The following is a 22182-nucleotide window of genomic DNA, read 5'->3' as shown; positions in this document are numbered from 1 at the left end:
GAAGCAGTACTATAACTTTCCAATATCAATAAATAATTTGTTCTATAAATATCTTTAAGGTTCATTGGTCATCTTGAAGTTTCTGAGTACATTTGTTCACCTCATAATTATGTGTCAAGATCTGCTCTTACAGCAACAAGGTTTTAAACTTTTACTATATTTTTATCAAGGTTAGAGAAATACTGACTGAATATGATCCCAATTTTATGCCTATGGGCCTAGATGAAGCCTACCTGAACATAACAGAGCACTTGGAGGAAAGACTGAACTGGCCTGAAGATAAGAGAAGATTCTTTTTTAACACAGAAGGCAATACAGAAAAAGGTAAGCAAATTACTCTCTTTTCATGCATTCACCTGACACTGAGGGGACAGATGGTTTCTTTTAGGGATTGTTGGCAGAATGACGATGCACTAAATCGTAGTTAGAATTAAAGCTTTATTTTCTTAACAGGAAATTATGATTAGTATAGCACAGAATTTATGATTAGAACAGTACAGGATTTCCACAAGCAGAATCAATGTAGTACAGTCTATAAGTAGCGTAATACAGAATTTGTAACACAACTCAACTTACGATTTCTAATCACCTGGACCCTCTGCAGATCAGGTCAAATCTTAATACATGGTTTGCTGTATCAATGTAACAATGATACTGTAGACTCATGTAAAAAGAACATGAGTCATTCCCTCAGTCCTCGGAGGATACAGACAACGGTGGAGGTGTCCCTGGCCACTGGGGGGTCCTGGTCTCGCTGTCCAGCAGCAGTTCTGGTCCAAGTTCTCCCTTAGGACTTGTAACTGCTTGGGTTTATGGGCAGTGCTCTAGATGCTGTTACGCTTCCCTGTTCCGTGGTGAGGTCATCAACACCATGGGGTTGGCCAGGTGCATGAGACCTTCAAGGCCAGTAAGGAAGGGAGTAATCAGCCTGGTGCTCAGGAACCTTGAGGCCAGTAGGGAGGGGAAGAAGAAATCTGTTTGGTTCGTCTGCTTGGTGCACAGGACCTCCAGGGCCTGATAATAAGGGGAACGAATATGTGACCCCCTCGGTCACAGAGAATGGCTGCTTGCCTTATGAAATGGCATTAGTTATGCTAACCACATTACCAGGGGTTGGAGCAGGGGGTACCAGTCATACATGCATATAATGTAAGCTTCAGATAAGCTGCACCCATTCAAAGTGTAGATGCTTAAGTCCTTGCATAATCTGTCCTCCTGTATACTCTCTACCTCCAATTTGTTAGTTTACAGGTTAACTTCCTCTACTACTCACCCATGCATAAAAGGTATGCTGCTAATTATTTGAACTTGGAGGATTTATTTTTTATTTAACTTGAGTAAAATGTGTGAAAAGTGGTACTAGGTTTACTAAACCCAGTTGCATGTTTTAGGTGTGCATTTTTCTTTTACAATTCAACATGATAATTTTGCAAATAAGTAGTAATAATCTTATGACTTAAGGAGGTGTAGAATAAATAAACTTACTGTTCTAAAGGTTATTTGTATTGTGCAAAGATGTTTCCTAAAATACTATAGTGAGTCCTGTACATCAGAAGCATGAGAATTTGTCTGCAAAGACAGTGTGCGTAAGCTCTAGTTACGTGATTATTCTACAGTACTAAAAATGTATAAAGTAATGAGCACTGCAGGAGTTACAGTAATGCTTAAGATATGACTGGATTTCACTTGGCTCTAGAAGATGGAGTTAGAACCGCATCCACAACTGTATACCCAATTGGGAATAATAAAAAGGAGTTGTCATACAAATGGTTGGTTGATGGACAAATGGGAACATTTATATTATCAGTATTCGAAAATGGTCTAAGTAGCCATTAAGAGGATAATCAAGAATACACTATTACTGAAAAGCATTAATAGAATAGAAAGAAAGAAAAGGGCATAGTCTTTACAAAATAAATATCAATGATATGTAGTCATGTGCCTGTTCGTACTTCTCTGACATCTTTGTTCTTCTGAAACACAAACAAGCACTCAGAATGTGAAACCGTAATAGTAAAGTTTGTAGAGTCAGAAAAAGGGCTGCTGACATTACTTGTTCTACCATGACTGCAGTTGAAAACAAGAAGCTCACCAGGCTGATGGTTCTAGAACCAGCTATTCCAGAACCCTAATTTTCTTTGGTCAATATTGAAAAAACTTCTGCAAAAGATTTTTATTTCCACAAAAAAGGGAGCATCTGGCTTTCACTCTGATATGAAACAAAAACAATGCCAAAACGTTGATGTTTTTCTGCTGCTACAGCAACAGGCCATTAAACCTTGTTGCTTTTCTGGAAGTTATGTCCAGTCTCCTAGCCAATTCTTCCAGTCTCAGCCAAGCTCAAATCATATTAAGAACAAAGCAGTTATGACTCTCCTTTCTTCAAACAAAAAAGCCATGCAATTGCTTTGGCTAAATAATTATATATTTTTTTTCCAAACAGAAGAAAAGAAAACTGCTAATGAACTCTCTTCAGCCATTGCAGAAGGAAATCAATAAAGTATATGTTTTATATGGATGGATTAATTCTTTGTGTTTCTATCTAACATAGGTAAAGGTGATGTAAATCTGTCTGCCAAATTTAATGAAGATGGATACTCCTCTTCACCAGTACTGTTTGAAGACAGCACAGCTCCAATGGATGACCACCCTGAACAAAGAGATCAATCAGTGGTAAATTTGGTTGTCTTTGGAACTTCTGCAGAGGAAGCTGTGAAAGAAATTCGCTTTAGAATTGAGCAGAAAACTCAACTGACTGCTAGTGCAGGTATTCAGACACATATGAATAACAATAATGCTTTGTATTTCCACAATGTCTTCTACTCTAATCTCGGAGGGCATTAATTAGGAAATTAGCATTGCCACAGCATTCTTGTGCTGCAAAGAAATATACTCTCTTTGCAAGCCTGCAAAGACTGTGACTTTCAAGTGTTTCAAGAGATGTTACGGCTATCAAAGCCACTCCTGGTTTTGGTTGTGTTTTTTTTTTAATCATAGAAACAGATCATCTTTTTGCTTCTTTCTTCTTGAAATACAAGTACTGTGGAAGAATGACCAGTGCGCTCAGGAGCTAATCTTAGCACTGGTGGTGGTTGTTTTAGTGCTTCATGTAAATTGTTTTCATAAGCCAGTGGTCATAGTGAAATCTGTCACTGGTTGCTAAATTGCTGTTAGTTTGAATAGCAGATCCATATTGTTAAGTATTTCTAACAATTCTCCACATTGTTCCTTGCTTAAGGCAATATCAAAATTCATTAAAAAGTTAGTTCTCAGAAAAGTAAATATGTGTTGAAGTTAATAAACTATTCACTAGCTTTTTAATATTTACCATTCAAGTTTTATGTCTTTTGACTTCAGGCAACCTACCCGTAAGTCTGAACTGTGTTGATAATAATCTGGATTAGGTCACTTAAAAAAGTGTGTGTCCCTAGCCACTTAGTTTGGATGCCGTCCGAACTGCTTTGTGAACCAGGTCAGTGAGGCATCAGGGAGTGCTGAGCTTTATTAAGCAGATATGGAAGGCCAGGGAAGTGTTGAATGTAACCAGAGGTAAAGGAACAGCTAGTCTGAAGAAGCAGGATGAGACCCCCCTCCCATGTATATTATCTCATGAGTGGTAGCAAAATAATGATTTTGTTCTACTGAAATTTTGTCTTCCTAAGAACAAGTTAGTGTTTGGAAAACAGACACAACTTTTATAAGTGCATCAGGGGTTTTAAGCCCAAAAATGAAAAACAATTAGGAGGCTAATTGAAAAAATACTGATAATCAATAATAAATAGAATTACTTCTACCATCCTGACTAATATGTTATATCAGTGAGCAAATCAGAATTTAGACCACTAGGGCTGTAGCGCAGAGTAATTATATTTTTCTTGCTAAACCAATTCCAGAGTTCATTTGTAAAAAGTTACTTTAATAGAAAAGAGCAATCCCTCGTCATCCCTACCAGTGTCAGTGAAATATATATATATTTCTAAATTACTACATAGCGGTGGTAGCCCACAAAAGACTTTAATTTGGTAAATTTTGTCCAAATTAATTTAGTCTTTTTGCTGAAATACAAGGAAGAACTATCTCCTTCTCATTAAGAGTTCATTGTAACTGCTGTTGTAAGCATTTCCTTTTGTCTTACCATAATCACCATCATAAAATCGTTCAATCATGTAACTGATGTTATTTTTAAACACTTGGTATTTAACCCCTCATGACTGATTAGGGCATGTTGTGTAACCCTGACTATCTTAAAATAGTAGGTATGCTTTATCTGGTGCATCCATTATATTTAATCTACCACATGTATTTATGTTCTCACATGTCTCTTACAAAATTCTTTTTGCGAGTTGTAACAAATCTGGTTATCAGTTATTGTCATTCTTTTGCTTCTGTTTAGTCTTTGCCAAATGTGTAGGCTATTCTCGTGCTTTTAGATATTGGACAATTGAAATTAAACATTGTCTTGTGTTTTTTAAAAATACGAGTTTTGTTTTTTGTTTTTAAGGAATAGCGCCGAATACAATGTTAGCAAAAATGTGCAGTGATCGTAATAAACCTAATGGGCAATGCAGAATTGCTCCTGAGAGACAAGCTGTGCTAGCCTTCCTAAAAGATTTGCCCATTAGAAAGGTAAGAGATACCATGACATTTACTATGCTATCATATGTCTTCCTTGTGTTCTAAAAGCAAGATTTCTGCTGAATAAATATATTTTTCTAGGTAATCTGCCCAGTTGTGTTTGACTTAAATTGTTCTTGGTATTGGATCTACAAATGGAAAATTTCCAATATAATGATGCTTACCCTTTTTTAGGTGCCAGGTATAGGAAAAGTAACAGAGAAGATGTTAAAAGCTCTTGGAATTGTGACTTGCTCAGAACTCTACCAGCAGAGGGCACTGCTTTCTCTTCTTTTTTCAGAAGCGTCTTGGCGTAATTTCTTGGATATTTCCCTTGGTTTGGGTTCAACACATTTGGAAAAGTACGTTTTGGGGTTTTTTTCTCCTGCGTTTTCATTTTTCTAAATTTTCCCTTGTGTGTGTTACATGCTGTACGTTTTAAGACATACGTTCTTGACAAACAAATATTATGAAAATTTGACTTGTTTAATATATTTTAAAAGATCTCTGATACTGTTATTGTTATACTTATGGCTAAGATACATACCACAGCCGAACATTAAAAAGCAAAAGTTTGTACAGCCATGTCTAATATATGAAATCCAAAAAGTCTGTCAGAGAAGTTGTGCATAAGTGTGTATCAAGAAATCAAGTCAGTATCATTTAGGATAACCTCATAGTTACTAAAATAGCTAAAGAGAAATGAGTTATCCTAAGCAGAGGTGTTAAGTCCTGTTTCTTCTATAAAAACAAGTTACATTCATTGGGTTTTATTATTATCTGATTGTAATGAAGATCGCATTGGTATCTGATCTTCTCTGGTGGTAAATTGTCATGTTTCTAATGAAGTAAGTAAAGTTTCTGTGTCTCCTGTCATGTTTACGTACATATTTGTAATATCAACGTGTGAATTTGCTGGAATAGAACTGAAGATTTTTATATCTTCTTCATATCTGTTCCTTTAAGTTTCATGCTACTTTAATGGCTTTTTAGCCTCCTGTTTGGGAGGGGAGGAATCAGTCTTACTAGTGAATACATCTTTTCAATAATATGCGTAATTTCTAAGCCTGTCCTGGATACAAACATGGAACACTTGTTCTTAAAAAAAAACATAGCGTTTTGCTGTTTGTGTAACCAAGAGTCTTAATTTAGGATTGAGTCCTTTCTTTTAAATATTCCTTCCTTAAATATCCTTCTATCCTTCCCAAAGTGCTGAAATTCTATTTAAAAATGGGTTGACAATGATTTGGTTTCATTAGGAGTTCCAAAATGTCTTATGTACTTCTGAAAGACCTATTGCATATTATTTCTGTTACTTCTCTGACAGTAATAGATCGTCCATTTTTTTCCATTTGACTACAAATTACTATATACAGTTAGCAGTTTGTAGACCAGTAATGTGCTAGCAAACATGTGGTTTGGTTTTTTTTTTCCTTTTCAGAAGTATGTTGACTTGAAACAAAATATGCAGTAAGATTGACTTGTGAAGGTGACCTGATAAAAGATAAAATGCAGTTTTCAAAATATTTGTTTTTCTGAAGATAATGCAACCTCAAATGGTCCTTTAATAATTGGTGCACTCTCTCCCCTTATTCACCCTGTTTAGGTGTTGCATAGTCTGGGAAGTCGCACAGTACATTAAAAAATGTGAGCATTTCAGAAGCCAAGATTATCATTGTGAAGGAGACCATATTTTTAATGGTGTTGTCTAAGAAATTTATTTCTTGGTTTTATTTTTATTAGCACCAACTTGATTTCAGGGATTTCAGTGTGGAGAAAGCAAGCCCTTAACATACCAACACCTGAGTCCTCAGTAAATGTTTCATATTATGGTCATTGTCTTTGACCACCTTCTTTTATGAAAATCTGAGGATACCAAATTTGTTATTTCCAATACTTACAAACAGAAGAAGCACGTAAAAAGAAAATGCTCTGAGGAACTCCTTATATGCAGAAGAGTTGTTAAAGGATGCTCAATTAAAACCAGAAAGAAAAAAACAAACAAACAAAAAAAGCCTTAACACATCACCTTTATCATGGGCAACAATTTAGACGGAAAGCAAACTAACTCCTCAGGAACAAATATTCAAATATACATAGTATGTTGAAGATTTTAATAGCAGTGCTTCATGTTACAGCTAGGTGAGACAGCATAGGATTTGTAGTTAGTTTTGTTTTTAAATAAGACTCCTGATACAAGAGGGAAGTTTTGTTTGGGTTTTTGGTTTTTTGGGGGTTTTTTGTTTTTTTTTTTTTTGGGGGGGGGGGTTTACAAACTGTTTATCGATATCTGTGGCTCATCTGTGTCTTCATCTGCAGTAGTTTAAGTTTTAAAAAAAAAAAAAAATCTCCATTTTGCACTCACTTAAACTTGATGTACAAGATTTGTACAAAAAGTTAACATCCAGATTTTATAGAAGAGACTGCTGTTAGTTATTGAAGCATGATTGGTTGACTCAGAGTTTATGGAAAAGATAACGGTTCTAGGTAAAGTGAGTAAAATAAACTTTTTCTTTTTAAAGGGATGGAGAAAGAAAAAGTATGAGCACTGAAAGGTATGCCTCTTTAATATTGAAAAAAATTACATTAATCACTAAACCTACTTAAAGTGAAGTAGTGTACACTTTTCTTAGTCATATAATTTCATTGTCTATTTACATGTGCTAAAAACCCACATATACAACAAGCTCACTAAATCAAATTGAAGCTTTCATTATTTTTTTTATCTTGGCTTCAGAATACTATGGAGGTACTTCTGTTGGTTTGTGTGTTCTCTTTTCTCATCATCTGATTCTCCTAATGCCCTTAATGCATCAGAGTGGTCTTTAAGCCATAACATAGAGTAGAAATATATAAGGGCTTGAAATTTTTTTATGTCTTCCAGTTTAATGTCAGTATCAGTCTAGTAGCCTGCAGTCACATGCATAGCAAGTATAGCATAAGGTAGACTTGCAAAGCAGACAATAGTTTTGCATGGTTAACTAAAATTGGTTACGTTTCCTAACTTTTAACTTTTTACCGGTGTAAAGTTCCTTAAGAAAGTGGTGTATGTCATTTCCAAAAGTTCATTTTTAAAAAGGAAATACTGCAAGAAAAATCTGTAGAGCACCTCAATAATTATCCCTACCCTCTCTTCTTAGAAAAGAAGATAAGGAAAGATTCTTATTCCTATTGAGACTTAATAGTTGTGGGCAGCTTAAGTAAGCCCCATAACATTTGGTACCACCAGAGCTGAGAAATTTATGGCTGTAATCTTGTGCTGGTTTGCAGCAGACATATAATCTGGGTAGCCTATTGTACCTTTCTGCTTTTCTTTCTTCCTTCTTTTTTCCTTAAGGGAAATGGTTTTAGACCAGAGATGTCAATGAGCTGCTAAGACTGTGAAACTAGTTTATATAGGGGGAAGAGACAGGCCTGAAATAGCATTCTCTCTATCCTGCCCCTTCCAAACTTAGGACTTGCACTGGACTTCCCAATTACTGCAGCATTGCAATGCTGTAAATCACTGCAGCATTGCCAGGATAACATGAATTACTCCTTGGATAATGGCATGGGACCCACAGTAAAATATTCATCCCATTCGTTTGGCAGCATGCAAACATTCTTAGGGGAATGTGAATCATAATAGAGGATGACTTTTCAATATGATCAGGTAAATCTGATATGTGATATAAATCAATAACTTAGAGATGTGAAATCCAGTGTAACTATAGGGACTTTACACTCGTAAATATAAAGCTGGCATGAAACAGTGGCTCTGAGAGATATTTCCAAAAGCATCTCGTGGCTGTAGTTTTGCTTCCCGCTCCTCTTAAAGCCACTACTAACTGAAGGTTGCCTTTCCTCTTATGTTATTACTAAAAAGCAGATGCACAACAAACAAATAATACTGTAATTCCCCTGCTAAGAAGCTCTAGCAAAGGCAGTTAGCAACGTTTTTGGCAGAAAGATGGCTTGCCTCCTCTGAAGCGAGACATAATTATCCTAGCTGGCATCTTTTTCCTAGCATCTGCATTATTTATTTCTGATACTTGGCTCTGATGTTGATTTTCTAATCCTTTCTTTCTTCTGATGTTACACAGCACTGTACAAAGGAGATTAAATACAAATAACTTGGCTGGCTCCATGAATTCAGTTGGTGTTAGTATTCTCTCTTGCAAACATTTAAGCATTAATGACCTTAAATCTGGTACATTTTCAAACAGTGCATGAAAAATTGAAAGCCAAATTATTTCACGATTTGAAGGGCTTTGCAAACATTTTGAAACACATAAATGTGCACAAATCTTTCTGTATAATATTTGTATTAATATTTATTTTTCCTTGAAGTAAACACTCAAACCTATACAACCTTCTTCTGATGTAGTTTTGTGTAACTGTACAAAAAATACTTCTAGATGGCAGCCACTGAACAGATTTTAGGATTCATACTGAAAAAAGATCGTATCTTTATCTTAGAACATTCAGTGAAATAAACACAGCAGAAGACCAGTACAACTTGTGTCGAGAACTCTGCAGAGACCTTGCTCAAGAGCTACAGAAAGAGGGACTTAAGGTATTTATATTATTCTCTGTTTACTTGCAAAAAGACAACACTTTGGACTCAAACTTACTAAATGCAGTGTTAGTGTGAATGCTTTCAGCAGCATCATACCATGCAATCTATCTTCAGAAGTCTCCATTCTTTAATTTGCAGGTGTTTAGAATTATTTAGGCAGCATTTTGATATTGTTCAGGTGGCTATCTAATAATACGTGTAGAAAAATTTAAACTAATTAACCAAGCTATTTAGCATATAAACATTTTATGCTAAAAGCAGTGTTCATAAACAAATAATAGAGCTGATTGTCTATGAGCTGTGCTTTGGTCAATCATGTAATACTAATGTATTTAAAACACGGTGTTTCTCTCCCATCTTCATACGGGATCTAGTCAAAAGCCAGTAGCGTAGTTTAAGAAGTTCACATGTCCCCAACTTGCTGACAAGTTATTCATACCATTCAGTGGTATGAATGGTAGGAACAGTCCCTGTATTCCTTCTCCCCAGATTTCTGTTTGTTATCTGGAAAGAACAGTTCATATTTTGTATGGAGGTCTTTATGGTAAAGCAGGGAATAACATTCAAGACCTAAAAGAATTGTGATTAGTCATCTTCAGCCATAAAAGATTGTTTTAGAAGATGATAGGTTGAAAGGGGAATCGTCAGCTACAAAGGACAAAGGGATAAACTTACAAAGGCACCAGCACAAAAGGAGTGCCATTTAACATTTGGATGGACATGCTAAATCACACAAATGGTTTGGAAGGTGTTGCAAGGGGAATATCTGTGCCAAACACAGACGCTGTGTGTGGCTCTGATAGCACCATGCAGGAGGAAGGAAGTTTTCAGTGAATCCTTAATTGGATATCACTTACCCATCCTTAGTAGTTTTCCCAGCAAAGTTAAGCTATCCGGTACTGAAGGTTTCCAAATGAGGAGGTAATTTTTTGTAGACAGGGCAGAAGTTGTGACTGTAGCCAGAGTGTGAAATCTATTGAACATGCACTGGTGGCAGATGGCCTGCAGGGAACTATAGCCAAATGACCCAGTTTCAGAGATGGACTGTGGCAGCCGTTCAGGAGCAAGTGCAGAACCTTGCAGACAAATTCTTGGCAGTGCCCCTTGCTGTACACAGATAAGCACACCATCTTGACTATGGCTTTAGGGCCCTTATATACATGCTACGTAATAATTGTTTCTGTGCTGTATATGTATGACAAGCTTAACCTTTGTCTTTTTTTGTCTTTTTTTTCTTTTTTTCCTTTTTTTCTTTTTTTTTTTTTTGCATAGGGTAAAACTGTTACCTTGAAGCTAAAGAATGTGAACTTCGAAGTAAAAACAAGAGCTTCAACTGTGCTGTCTTCTGTTTCTACTGAGGAGGAAATATTTGCTGTTGCTAAAGACTTGTTAGGAACAGAAATTGATAGTGTTGCTCCTCACCCTTTACGGATAAGACTTATGGGTAAAATATTTCAAATTCATTCTTCCTTTTCAGAGTTAGATCTTGTAGTGTATCAAAGTAATAGACCATACTCTAAAGTAAAATTGGTATAAATGGATTTATCTATTTTCTGTTACCCTGGTAGTTGTTGCAAAGTGAAACAGGTCTGGAGTGCTGAATGGTGACTCAGGAATATTTTAGTAATTGAGGCTGTACTTTTCCTACCACTGGTTAGCCATGGAACAACATGCACATCAGCATGAGAGTAGAATCTTAATGCATAGCAGCGCTTAATTCTGCTACCTTAAAAGAGCTTTTAAATCTGCTTTGCACCACAGCAACAGGTAGTTTCTGTCCATAACCTCTTTTAGAAACAAATGCTTTAAATTAAAGTGCTTATAGATCTGGAGATGCTATGTTCTGCAAGAAATTTGAAAATTTCTGTCAAAAGTAAACTCTCTGTTTTGATTCTAAGACCTGTGTGTTTCAGGTGCTTATACATTCTGTTTGAACCATTCAGTGATATATAAAACTTATTTGTCTATGGTATTAGAATGCGCTGAAGAAAAAAATATTTTGGTGGGGAAACTTCAGGCAAAACTCTCTTTCAGACTGAATTCTGTATAACTGTATTAAGTTTATAGCCTCATGTTATGGTGCAATCAGTTAAAACTTCATGAGTATTGAAATTAATAACAAGGCTGAGCAAGTGTTCGGGTTGGATAAAATTGTATGGACCTTGTGATCCATTGTCAGCATTTGCAGGTAGTATAGCCTCCGTTTAGAGAGAAAATGCACGTTTATTGAGTGGATGTACACCTCAGAAAGTGTTAATTAAGAATTAGTATCAAGTTTTCATAAATTGGTATAAGTTTGTTTTTCATCATTAGGTGTACGAGTATCAGGATTTCTAAGTGAAGAAGAGAAGAAGTACCAACAAAAAAGCATTACAAGTTTCTTAAAATCAGGAAAAGAAATTGGTTTTCCTAGGCTTCAGCCAGGGAAGTCCAACCAAGAATATTTCACAAAAAATTCAGAAGCATCTCCCAGAGGGAGTTTTTTTGATAAAAAGCGAGCTGCAAGGCAACTAAACAGTGAGAGTCTTTCTCCAAATGAAACTGTAGGTAAGCAGCTCTTTCATGATGGGAAAACATCAGCAAATTTTGCGGAAGACACAAAGAAAGTCACAGACTTACAGAATTCTAATGTGTGTAAGATCTTCACCTGCCCCGTGTGCTTTGAGGAGCAAAGCAGCAATAGTTTGGAAGAGCTTAATAGGCATATTGATGAGTGCCTCAATGGGACTCTTGTTAAAGATACGGTGGAAATATCCAAGAATGACAGTTCCAGAGAAAAGACACTTAACTGTCTTCCACAATTTGAAAATGAAAATGTTCATGAATTTCAAAAAAATAAAACGGATCAATTAGCAAGAACGGACCAGTCTGCCAGTACATCTGACAACTCTACTAGCAACAGCACAGAAACATTCACTCAGATAATATCTGATAAATGTGACAGAGAAAAACAGCCTACCAATCTCAGTGATATTGCTAGAAATGTGTGTATGAAACGGTGTCTCTTCCCCAAAAGAATTTCACAAGACAATGCAGACCAGCTTGAAAAGACTGAACATACAGAAGAAACTAGTTCATCCTGTTTCTTTGAAGCCAAAGAAGACAGTGTTCTTGTTTGTCCAGTTTGTAATTCAGAACAGAAAACCACTAGTCTTGTGTCATTTAACAGGCATATGGATGTCTGCTTAAATAAAGGCCTTATCCGGGAGCTGACAGAAAAAAAAGATTTTCCTACTAAGGCTTATAATATGGAAAACTCAAACAGAGTTGGTGAGTATGTGCATTGGGTTTTATTTTATTATTCAAATGATCTGCTTGTACAATTAAAATAATTTGGTAATGGTATACTTTGAACTTTTCAGGGCTCTGAGATTTTTGCAACAAGTTCATTTGAGTAAATCCTGTGTAAGAGTGAACATTTTAATTTAAAAAATACCAAATCTGTTTTCATGACAAACTAGATTGATGAATGTGATGGTAGTTACACAGCGCATTCTCATTTGCCACAATGGTGACATAGGAATTACTGGTCATTTCTGTAAGTTGCCTGTTTGCTACCCCCCAGCCATGTTCAGAAAGGTGTTTGTAAGGCCACTGAGATTTAAGTGAAAAATCAATTAAAATATCTTCAACCCGGATTGTTACAGAGATTCAGTTGGCAGAAAAGTGCCATTATGTAATGTGCTGGCAAAAACAGAGAGGTAGCGAACAAAGCATAAAGGCAGGAACTTGCAAGCCTGTTTTTCATCTAATAAAATTTATCACGTAACTGCACCTGTAACATGCCAAACCAGTAGCATATCTACTCAAGTAGTTTCTCGTTTTGATGAAGAGTTAATCTTTGGCCAGATTAGAGGACATGCGGAGGTACTTAAGTACCTGCTTAAAGTACCTTGTCCCTAATCTAACTTGGGAGCTTTATAAGAGGAAATTAAAATGCTAGTGTGTTAGAATTATCAGAACACAATTAAGACTTACAATATCAATCTTCTACACAGAAAATGTTACATGGCAGACAAGCTTTGTTTTAAATGAAAAACATACTGTTGGCAAAGATTCTTTTTTCGCCCTGCAGGATAAAAAAATTAATATAGTTTTCAGCAACCACCTTGAAAATCAACTATGTTATGCTGAAGTATTACTGAAAACTACAACCAGGTTCAAATTAATCCCTCAAAATTAAATAAACTAAAGGCTTTTTGTTTTTCTCTTTTAAAAATGCTGGTATAAACTACAGTACTCAAACTGCAGATAATAAAATGTTATCTGCCTCTTGAGACAGATTAAATTTGGTTATGTTTAAAAACAAAAAGAAAGGAAAGAAAAGAAAAGCTTTACCCAAAACTGTTCTTTTAAAAGTTCTGCCATGTATGTAACTTCTGAAGCATTCTTTCTTTATTGATGTAATTAATTTTTGTTGTTTCCAATTACTTTTCAGGAGGTTTAAGCAGAGGACAGCAATGCACAAATCCATCCCAAGGAACAAAAAGGTAAGGGTTTTCTGGAAACTTGAGTACACAACTCATTTAAAAATAATAATAAACTTTAGAAAAATACTCAGTGTTGTAAAAGTTGGGTAGGTATGCATTGTGTATTTTAACCTCTTACTGGTGTTTTTGTTTTCTTTCTTTAACTTTAGGTCTGGACTAACAACTTCACAGTCAGTATCAAAAAAGGCCAAGTCAAGCAATTCCAAGCATACAATTGAAATGTTTTTTAAATGACTGTGTAGCAACATATTCTATATGAAGTATTTCATACCGTTTTATGACTGCAAATTAATTTAGCATTGGTGGTAGGCTGGATTCAGGTGACTGTCACTTTGGAGCCATTGCATGCCTGTGTAAAAAGAACATGATGTTTGAGGTAGAAGAAGAGGTAAAACTGAGGTAATTCTTTCTTTCTTTTTTTGTTTGTTTTGTTTTGTTTAGAATAATACTTTTTTTCCCAGTTGTTTCCAAGAATCAAAATTTGCTAGCACTTTGACTTTGTTTATATTGAACATGTGGAACTTTGTTAGTCACGAGCAGTATCATGAATTCTCTCTGCTGTTCAACAAACAGAACAGGGAGATTAGAGCTGCCATGGAGCAAGCCTGTAGGGCAAGCTTCTTAGAAAGCAAGAATCATTAGCTAGGGTGCCACGCTGTGCTTAGTGAGAGCCCTCTTCCCACACCTGACCTTCCATCTCCGCTGTTGGTTGTAGTGGCCGTTGTAGCCATAGTAGCTCAGACTGACACTTCCTTGGACAATTCAACACCAAATTTAATTGTGATATTAGCTCTGTGATAACAAAGAAGAGCTGAGTTGCTTGATTTCAGCTTATGAATGTCTGTCTTCTTCATGGACACAAAAATTGATTGGTCTTGCAGTTTCAAAGAAAAAGAGCAAGAATTTAGAGTACAGTCAAGCTTTCATTGTTGTCACTGAAAATTACTTCAGTAAGAGTTGATGGACCATTGTGATGAGATACAGGATGACTTCACTGATTTAAAAGATGTTAATAAACCTGTTGATGAGAGAAGAATTTCTCCAGGTTAGTCAGACAAATGGTGTTTGATCTTTGGCCTTCCCAAAGAGACTGAGAACTTCAATTTTCTTCACATTTGTGAAATTTTTACCCATCAGTAGCACTAAACTTAGTCTAAATAAAAGGTCTCATGTTGAAATAATAACATGAATGATGTGCAAATATGCAAGATGCTGAACCTCTTACTGTCTACCTATCTTTTGCTTTAAAATTATTTTCTATTTCTGAATAAACGATATTTTATGAGTGTATATGTGGAAGGAGGAGGTTGTAAAGTGCAAATATTTAAAATACTCTGTTTAGATTTTTTCTGTTCACACCAAATTGCTTGAATCTAGACATTTTATTATAATTAAATATTTATCAGGCAAATAATTTATGATGACAGCATATTTCTTATAAGTTGTACAAACAATGTCAAACCCTGTATGAAATATAAACTGCTTTTTAATTGCAAAATCTTTAAAAGAAGTGGCTACTATAGAAGCATCTGTTTTGTTGTTTAACTGTATTGGAAGCACTTTGGAGTTTGCTTGTTTTTTAAACAAGCAGATGTGTACCTGGTATGTTTTAGATGCCTAGAAGTCCAGAACGTGCTTTTTTGTTTCCAGACTTGCTGGAATGATTTCACCATCTCTACCTGCTCATCTGTTTGTTTGCTAGATGCCACTGTACCCACAGCTCTGTCATTTGACTTCACGTCAGTGCTCCCTTATCTGCTTTGGACCAAATCAGCTGGACTAGTTCAGACTATGTAAACTGACTCAGTTGGCTTTTTCTAAACCAGGTCAGTGAGCATTCAGCATGAGCTATTCTGCTGACAGGGGTGGGAGCTGGAAACTTTTGGTAGGAAAGACATAAAAGCAACTGAGGAAACAATGACTTAAGCTACCACTGCTGTTTAGAAAGTGAACACCTGTCGGTTTATTAGTTTGTATCTATCCGATTCAATAAAGCGTAGAATCTAAGTATTGCCTTGTCATTGTGTGTATTTCTTTAAAATGTGTATTTTTACATATGCATTACTTAGCAAAAAGTAAACTACTGCAAGTGCTTGAACAAATGAAGTTAGTTTGGCTTAGCCTCGGAAGTTGTCTTACCATCTGTTTAAAAAAAAAAAAGGGTCATAGAGTTATCTGAGTGTCATGAAGTTAAAGTTGTGGAGTATGTTAGAGGTAATGTGGAAATAAAATTCACAGTATGATTCTAAAGCCAGAAATGTCTGTCTTTTGAGATGTGTGTAAAAATACGCCTTTTGGAAAGGTGATTCTGTGTGTTTACAGAAAGTGCTCTGTAAGCACTTTCTTGATTTTTAATGTTTTCCATGTAAATTATTTACTGCAGTGCAAAACAGAAGCCTTTTTTTTCCTATTCCTTATAGTTTCATATACCACATTTATTACTGTCTTTATCTGAAGGAGGCCTTCAGTACACCATTGAGTATTGTCATAAATTTCTGTGATATGATTTTTCGTCTCAGTTCATGTGGAGAAGACTGTGTGAGCAATGTTTTTGTTTTTCATTTTTCTCAGAGTGTGTATGTGTTATATAATTGACCTTAACTTAAAATCTGTTTTCATTAGCATCTGGAAATATCTTTATAGCTGTGTTTAACTTAATGTATAAACTCTTTCCTGTGTGTGAGCCATTCCACAGTTACTATATCCACAGTTCTGAAGCATGTGAATGATCTAGGTTGGCAGTGGATGAATTTTTGTGTGGTCTAAGTATCTTTCTTATTTAAGGTAAATATATATACTTTGTCTTGAATTCCTCTTTTAGTTATGAATGATAGAGAAAAAGGATGACATTTCTGTGATCTTAATGTTCTCTCCACCACTTCTGAAGAAAGGAATGCAGACAGCATACGCATGACCACAAAGCATTTATCTGTAAGGAGGATGCTTGGCAGAAGTGGGACAGCCATAGAGATGCCCCCCTAAGAACAAAACTTGCTTGAGTTTATCTTGTAAATCCTCAATACCCAAAAGCTTAGGCTGTACAATAGCATTTTCCTATTGAGTCTGTTTGTTGCTATCTATAGTAATATCTTCATTTACTTCTGAGTTTTGAAATACCTTGCCTACAGAATGTCTTACTGTGGTTGGATATCACGGTGACCAATTTTGTTTATTAGTTGTCTGGCCTGGGTGTCTCAAAATCTTTATTTCTAGAAACTTTCCTGTTGGGAATAGATAAATACTTTGGCTTATGCTGTTTTGTTCTCAGAGTTGCTGAAGTTCCACTTTGAAGTGTCAGTAACAGGCAGGAGCATCAGCAGGACAGAGGTTGGGCTTGAATTGCTTTGCCTGGTAGCTTGATCCATGTTGGGATTATTTTGGGGATGGTTTATCACATCCCTGTCTCTCTTACATTGTAGTATGCAGATCCAAGCAGAAGGTTGGAGCCGTCAGGAATCATACTGCCTGCAAGTGAACCTTAGGGAGCAGCCTGCAGGTGCCTGAGTTTGTTGTCCAGCTGGTGTTCTGGGGATCTCTGTTGTGTCTTTTCTGGTTGCCGTTTGTATATGTGAGCACCTGTTGAGACTGGGCCTCTCCATTTCATTGTTCTACTACTCATAAGCAAAGACGAGTGGCAACAGGTAGCTGTAACCATAAGGGATGAAGTGAGGAATGAGGGTGACTGTAAGGTGCACAGTTGCACAGGCTAACAATTCATGCACCACGGGATTCAGAATCCTGTGGTGTGTCATACTTTCAATAAAAGTACACAGTTTAATACAGATTGATACAGTTTAATAAAAACATAATACTCGCTACCTTGACTTTATCTTCAAATCTCACTTTCTTTTACAGGACATAATTTTCACTTGTTCCTCTTTCTTCTTTATGCACTATTCAGCATGCCTTTGTCTTACCTTACATTTTTTCTTTATATTGTTTCTACTTCTTTATGTATTTATTACTACTGTTATTTTAAATATTTAAAAAATGCTCCGAGTTCCTGGCAGAGAGGGAGCTTTGTGAAGGCAAGTGAAGAAGATGTTCCAGTACTCCCTTGCTCTGCACTTTGTTCTGGATTCTGCATCTCTGTTAGTTTCTGCATCAGTCTTTTCTGCAGGTTGCTGGGGCCATGTCATACAGTCAAGGTTGTGGGAAGTGGTTAGAGATATGGTAAACTTGCTGTTTGTGAAGTTTGAGCACATGAAATATAGTTGTACTGGCAAAGTTAGAGACAAGGCATACGCTATGAAATAGTATTGTATGATAGTAATTAGAATTGGAAACAGCAGCTGGTGTTCCCAGACTGTATGTAAAATTATGATCCTGGTTTAAAGATTCACACTATAACTCGTGCTTTGTATGAGGCTGCAAATCTATTCCTCCTTTGGCGCCAGCTTTTTAGGCAAACCTAATAGTTCCACAGTTGTGTCTCATTTCAAAAAGGAGCATTACTGTTGCAAACAGTGGTTCTGTATTACTAGCCCAGTCACCATACAGAAATAAAACTCTTCCTCTTAAGAAGTTTTGCTGAAACATTTGACTCACAGGAAGCAAGTAAAAGTGAAACCGCCGTGATTCAGCTACGGCTAAATCAGTTACTTGTTCTTCTCACTTTGGGTTTATTTTCACAGCTTTTTTTCAGCTGAGTAACATTCATCCACTGGAAGTACAGTTGATGAAACTGTCTTATCAGACCAAGGTGTATCAAGTGTAAAGGTTCTTATACATCACAGCCTGACTGTATCAAAAATGTTTAAGGGAGAAAAGAACTGTGAAATCTCTTCATGTATGATAAGCAGAATCTGAGCAAAGAGTTTTGTATCCAAATTTGCTCAATTTACAAACTCTTTTGAGTAAGATTAATTTTACCATGAACATGTATGGTGTTAATAATCTTGGAAGTTAAGACAACTATGTAATGTAATTACAAAGAAAAATTATAGTGAAGGAAAGGCTCAATACTGATAGTCCTGCATTCTCAGAGCTACTTTTCCAATACTTATTCTGAAATGTTAGCAATACCAAAGGCTGTTTTAAAGTAAAATTTAACCTAGTCACTTTAAACAATTTTTATGCCCTATCTCGGAAAATCATTGTCTATGTGAAATGAAATATCAATGCTGGCTTAAATAGACCAAAGTAACAGTGGACTTCAAGATAAATTGAGAAATAGGTAGATTAGATGGATCTCAATGTCAGTTCACAACAGCTGAACCTTTGGGGATGTGTGTATTGATTTTGACTGGACTTAGACAAAAGCAAATTAAAGTACTGTCTACCTGAAAATGAAGAGTCTTGTGATTGGATCAATACTGCTGCTGCACGTGCATATTTCTGCCCAAATTTACAGCAGAAGCACCTCAGTCGCTCACATTGAAAGGCTGTGTCAGGCTTGCAGGGGCACAGGGACGGTCACCCTCTCCAGTCCAGCGAACACTGGTTGACAGCAGTGGGAATAACTCCCAAGACAGATTTCCCCCCGAAGTGGCTTTCAGCCTGCAGAGAGAGCTCCACGACTACCCTGCAATTAGGGACAAAGCCACCCGGCTTGGGGGGTCCCATGCAAGCTGTGATGCCTCTGTGTATCTGTATGCGTGTGCTTGTGGCACTGCTTTTCAAAAGTGCTTCTCGTTTGTGTGGCGATTTGGGAAGCGCTTCAGCAGAGAGGACTACCTTTTTGTCTTGTGTGTGCAGTTGTAGGTGCACATTGCTATTTGCACGTAGGGCTAGCCGCTACAGAAGACCTGGGGGGGATTGGGCAAGGATGACCCTGTTTGGTGCCTACCCTGTATCAAGAACTTCTGTGTGGTTATTTCCTGTTTCTTTTAAAACAAACTCCTTTGTTTTAAAATGAGTTTGTTCTAGCTGCTCTGCACCTCTCCCTCTCCGGAGGATGGGGCCAAGCGCCGGGGTGCTGCTGCAGGCGTGCCGGGCGGGCGCTGCCAGCCAGGGCCTGGCTGGGTGTGCTCCAGTCAACTCACAGCCCCGGGAACCGGTTAGTCGGGGCCAGCGCGGCGCACCTCCCTCGGCGCCCCGGCCGGGGGCCCCTTCCCTCGGGTGAGGAGGAAGAGGAGCCGAGGACAGCGATGAAGGGGCTGAGCCGGCTGCTCCGCGCCAGGGAGGATGCCACGCAGGGAGCCGCGGCAGTCAGCCGCGATGGCCGTGAGTGGGTGGGGGTCAGACGCGAGGCAACGCCGCGGGCAGCGCCGGCCTCGGGCCCGCCGCTGCGGGCAGCGCAGCCCCGGGCTGCCTTGCCCGGAGGCAGCACACCAGGCCCTGTCAGGCCTGCCGGGACGGTGGGGTCCACCCGAACCTGCTTTTTGCCTCGACCAAAGAACAAAATGAGCGGTGGGGGCGAAAAAGGAGGAGGTTAAACGTGAGCTGCTTTATACGTCGTAAGAGACATCAGTGAGGACGTGTGGGTGTGAGATCGGGAGCTGGCGTTTGGCATGTCCGCCTTCCAGGGGACGGGTCCTGCAGCTGCCCCGCGCCTGGCTTTACCTTTAACTTCACCCCTGAAGCTGTCCGAGGGGGTTGGCTGGCATTAGCCACATCCCTGGGGCCGAGCACCTGCCAACGGTCTCACAACCAGTCCGGGACCCCGTTTTGGGGGGCACACAGAAATCGGAGGACCTTCTGGCCTCCTTGCACGACTCCCAGTGATGAGGTCTCCAGCTTTCATCCCACAAACCGCTTTGTGAAAGAACAGCTTGCTCTGGCGTGGGCTGCCATTAGCGAAAACGGGTTATTTGTGGAAACTGAGCGGTAATTGTTAAACCCTGCCGCGGCCCTGTCCTGTGATTGCAGCGTGACAGCCCTGTGACGAGCCGTGCTCCCAGGCTGTGCTTCCTGCTTCCAGGCTGGCAAATAGGGCAGATAAAGAAAATAAATGAATAAAATATCACTGTTGGACTCAATAGGTAGTTTTTCCCATGACTTCTTTGAATTGGAAAGTGACTATTTTAGAAAAAGATTCTCATGACTTAACAAAATACCTACTTTGCCCCAGTCACTTTATTTCTGGTAACAAACAAGAAAACATAGAGAAAATGTTGGAAGTGGTAACAAACCATTAAATATATGAATTAATTTTTAGAAATAATAGAGTAAAAATATTTTTTGTTGTCATTTGAATCTGAATATTATTATTAATTTTGTATTTTACCTCCTTGGAACTCTTCAACCAATTCACATTGCTGGGGTTTTTCCATGTGCTTTTTGAGGCAATGACAGATTTCATCTTGTGGATACCACAACAGGATACTAAAAAGGAGGGGGGGGGGGGGGGGGCGTGGAAAGATTTCCATTTTCCCTGAGTACTGAAACCTCTGGTGCACTTTTTTACTTCGTTGGAAGTCATCCTTATTTGTGGTATTACTGAAAGACAGATTGAGGCCACTAAAATAAGACATAAATATGAGGAAAGAAAAATTGAAATTACCTCAAAGCTTGAGGTTTCTCTTGAGGAAGGCTTTCAGTTTTCAGGTCAACAAAGCTATTTACTTTTCTGCATCTTGTTACTTCCTCACCCTTCCAAGAGAGGAGAAATGTTAGGATGTTCAATACACCGCAGACAGGGCTCTCTGCAAAGGAAATCAACTGATAAAATCACTACTTTTAGTTAGCTCAAAAGAAAAATTAAATATAACTATTTTATAGTTATAAATGTAATGATATAGTTATGATATAACCTGTAGGGCAATAAGCCAGACATCTTGTATGAAGCCAAAGAAGGCAACCCCCCAAAAAGATTGACAGCCACAAATAGATAATCGATTGCTGCTGTTACCTGAAAATAGAGTGATTGCTAATAATGCAAGGAGTGCCAAATCCTGGAGATCCCAGCTTGGATAGAAAGCGTCCACAAATTTGTAGTCTGACAGCTCTATGCTCCTGTAATTTCATGCATGAAAAAGTCATTTTGCAAAAGCAGCAAAAGGTTGTGCAGCAAGTCAGTGCCATGGTGTGTCTGGATTGCCACTGTTCTTAACTCCTGAATTAAGAGGTATTAAGAGAGAGATATTATTAAGAAACATCATGCCCAGAGCAAAAGGTCTTTTTTTTAACAGCATACAGCCAATTAATGACTTCTGGACAGGAGAGAAAAGATCAGCCATTAATTCTTTGTCAGAACTACAACAAAACTGTCCTTTCCCATACAGATACAGTAAAGATCATTTTCTCTTGTTTCTTGAAAGCAGTGCGAGTAAACTGTTGGGATTGTTCCTGAACGTCCTGAGATTCAACAACATTTATCTTTGCATCCTCATGTAACGTACACGTGTGAGTGTTCATCAGCAGTCAGTAGGAATAAATGTGGCCTAATTATAACTAATTGCAGCTAATGGGTGCCCTACGTTTTGTTTCCATGTTTACCACAAATTTGCCTTGAGCAAGATACCCTGCAACCATGGTTTACCCGTGTTTGAAATCAAGGTAGTGGAAAGCTCTGCTGGGTACTTCTTTAGGGTGTAGACTATGAAAACTATGAGTGAGGCATTTATTGTGCAAAGATCC

General features: G+C 37.8%; 2 protein-coding genes across 13 annotated transcripts in view; both read left to right on the top strand.

Moving 5' to 3' along the window:
- Nucleotides 1–15670, top strand: part of POLK (DNA polymerase kappa) — a 36244-nt gene extending 20574 nt beyond the window's left edge. For 10 of the 12 annotated variants that reach the window (XM_075526877.1, XM_075526867.1, XM_075526878.1 and 7 more), the window contains 10 exons: nt 171–324; nt 2552–2767; nt 4502–4626; nt 4810–4976; nt 7137–7169; nt 9073–9169; nt 10445–10616; nt 11486–12442; nt 13611–13662; nt 13812–15670. In XM_075526877.1, the coding sequence (XP_075382992.1) occupies nt 171–324; nt 2552–2767; nt 4502–4626; nt 4810–4976; nt 7137–7169; nt 9073–9169; nt 10445–10616; nt 11486–12442; nt 13611–13662; nt 13812–13896 (2058 nt within the window). In that variant the 3' untranslated portion in view covers nt 13897–15670. Of the gene's footprint in view, nt 1–170; nt 325–2551; nt 2768–4501; nt 4627–4809; nt 4977–7136; nt 7170–9072; nt 9170–10444; nt 10617–11485; nt 12443–12534; nt 12567–13610; nt 13663–13811 lie in introns of all 12 variants that reach the window. The other 2 variants (XR_012778977.1, XM_075526876.1) reach the window with 2 other exon arrangements.
- Nucleotides 15671–19751: 4081 nt separating this feature from the next.
- The window catches only part of ANKDD1B (ankyrin repeat and death domain containing 1B), a 30847-nt gene continuing 28416 nt past the window's right edge, over nt 19752–22182 (top strand). The window contains exon 1 of the mRNA XM_075527310.1: nt 19752–19827. Coding sequence (XP_075383425.1) covers nt 19752–19827 — 76 coding nt within the window. The remainder of the gene's footprint in view (nt 19828–22182) is intronic.

The sequence above is a fragment of the Mycteria americana genome, chromosome Z (genome assembly GCF_035582795.1).
Source record: "Mycteria americana isolate JAX WOST 10 ecotype Jacksonville Zoo and Gardens chromosome Z, USCA_MyAme_1.0, whole genome shotgun sequence".
NCBI classification, from domain to species: domain Eukaryota; kingdom Metazoa; phylum Chordata; class Aves; order Ciconiiformes; family Ciconiidae; genus Mycteria; species Mycteria americana.
Note: the sequence above shows the minus strand (reverse complement) of the source record. Positions and strands in the feature narration are given on the sequence as shown.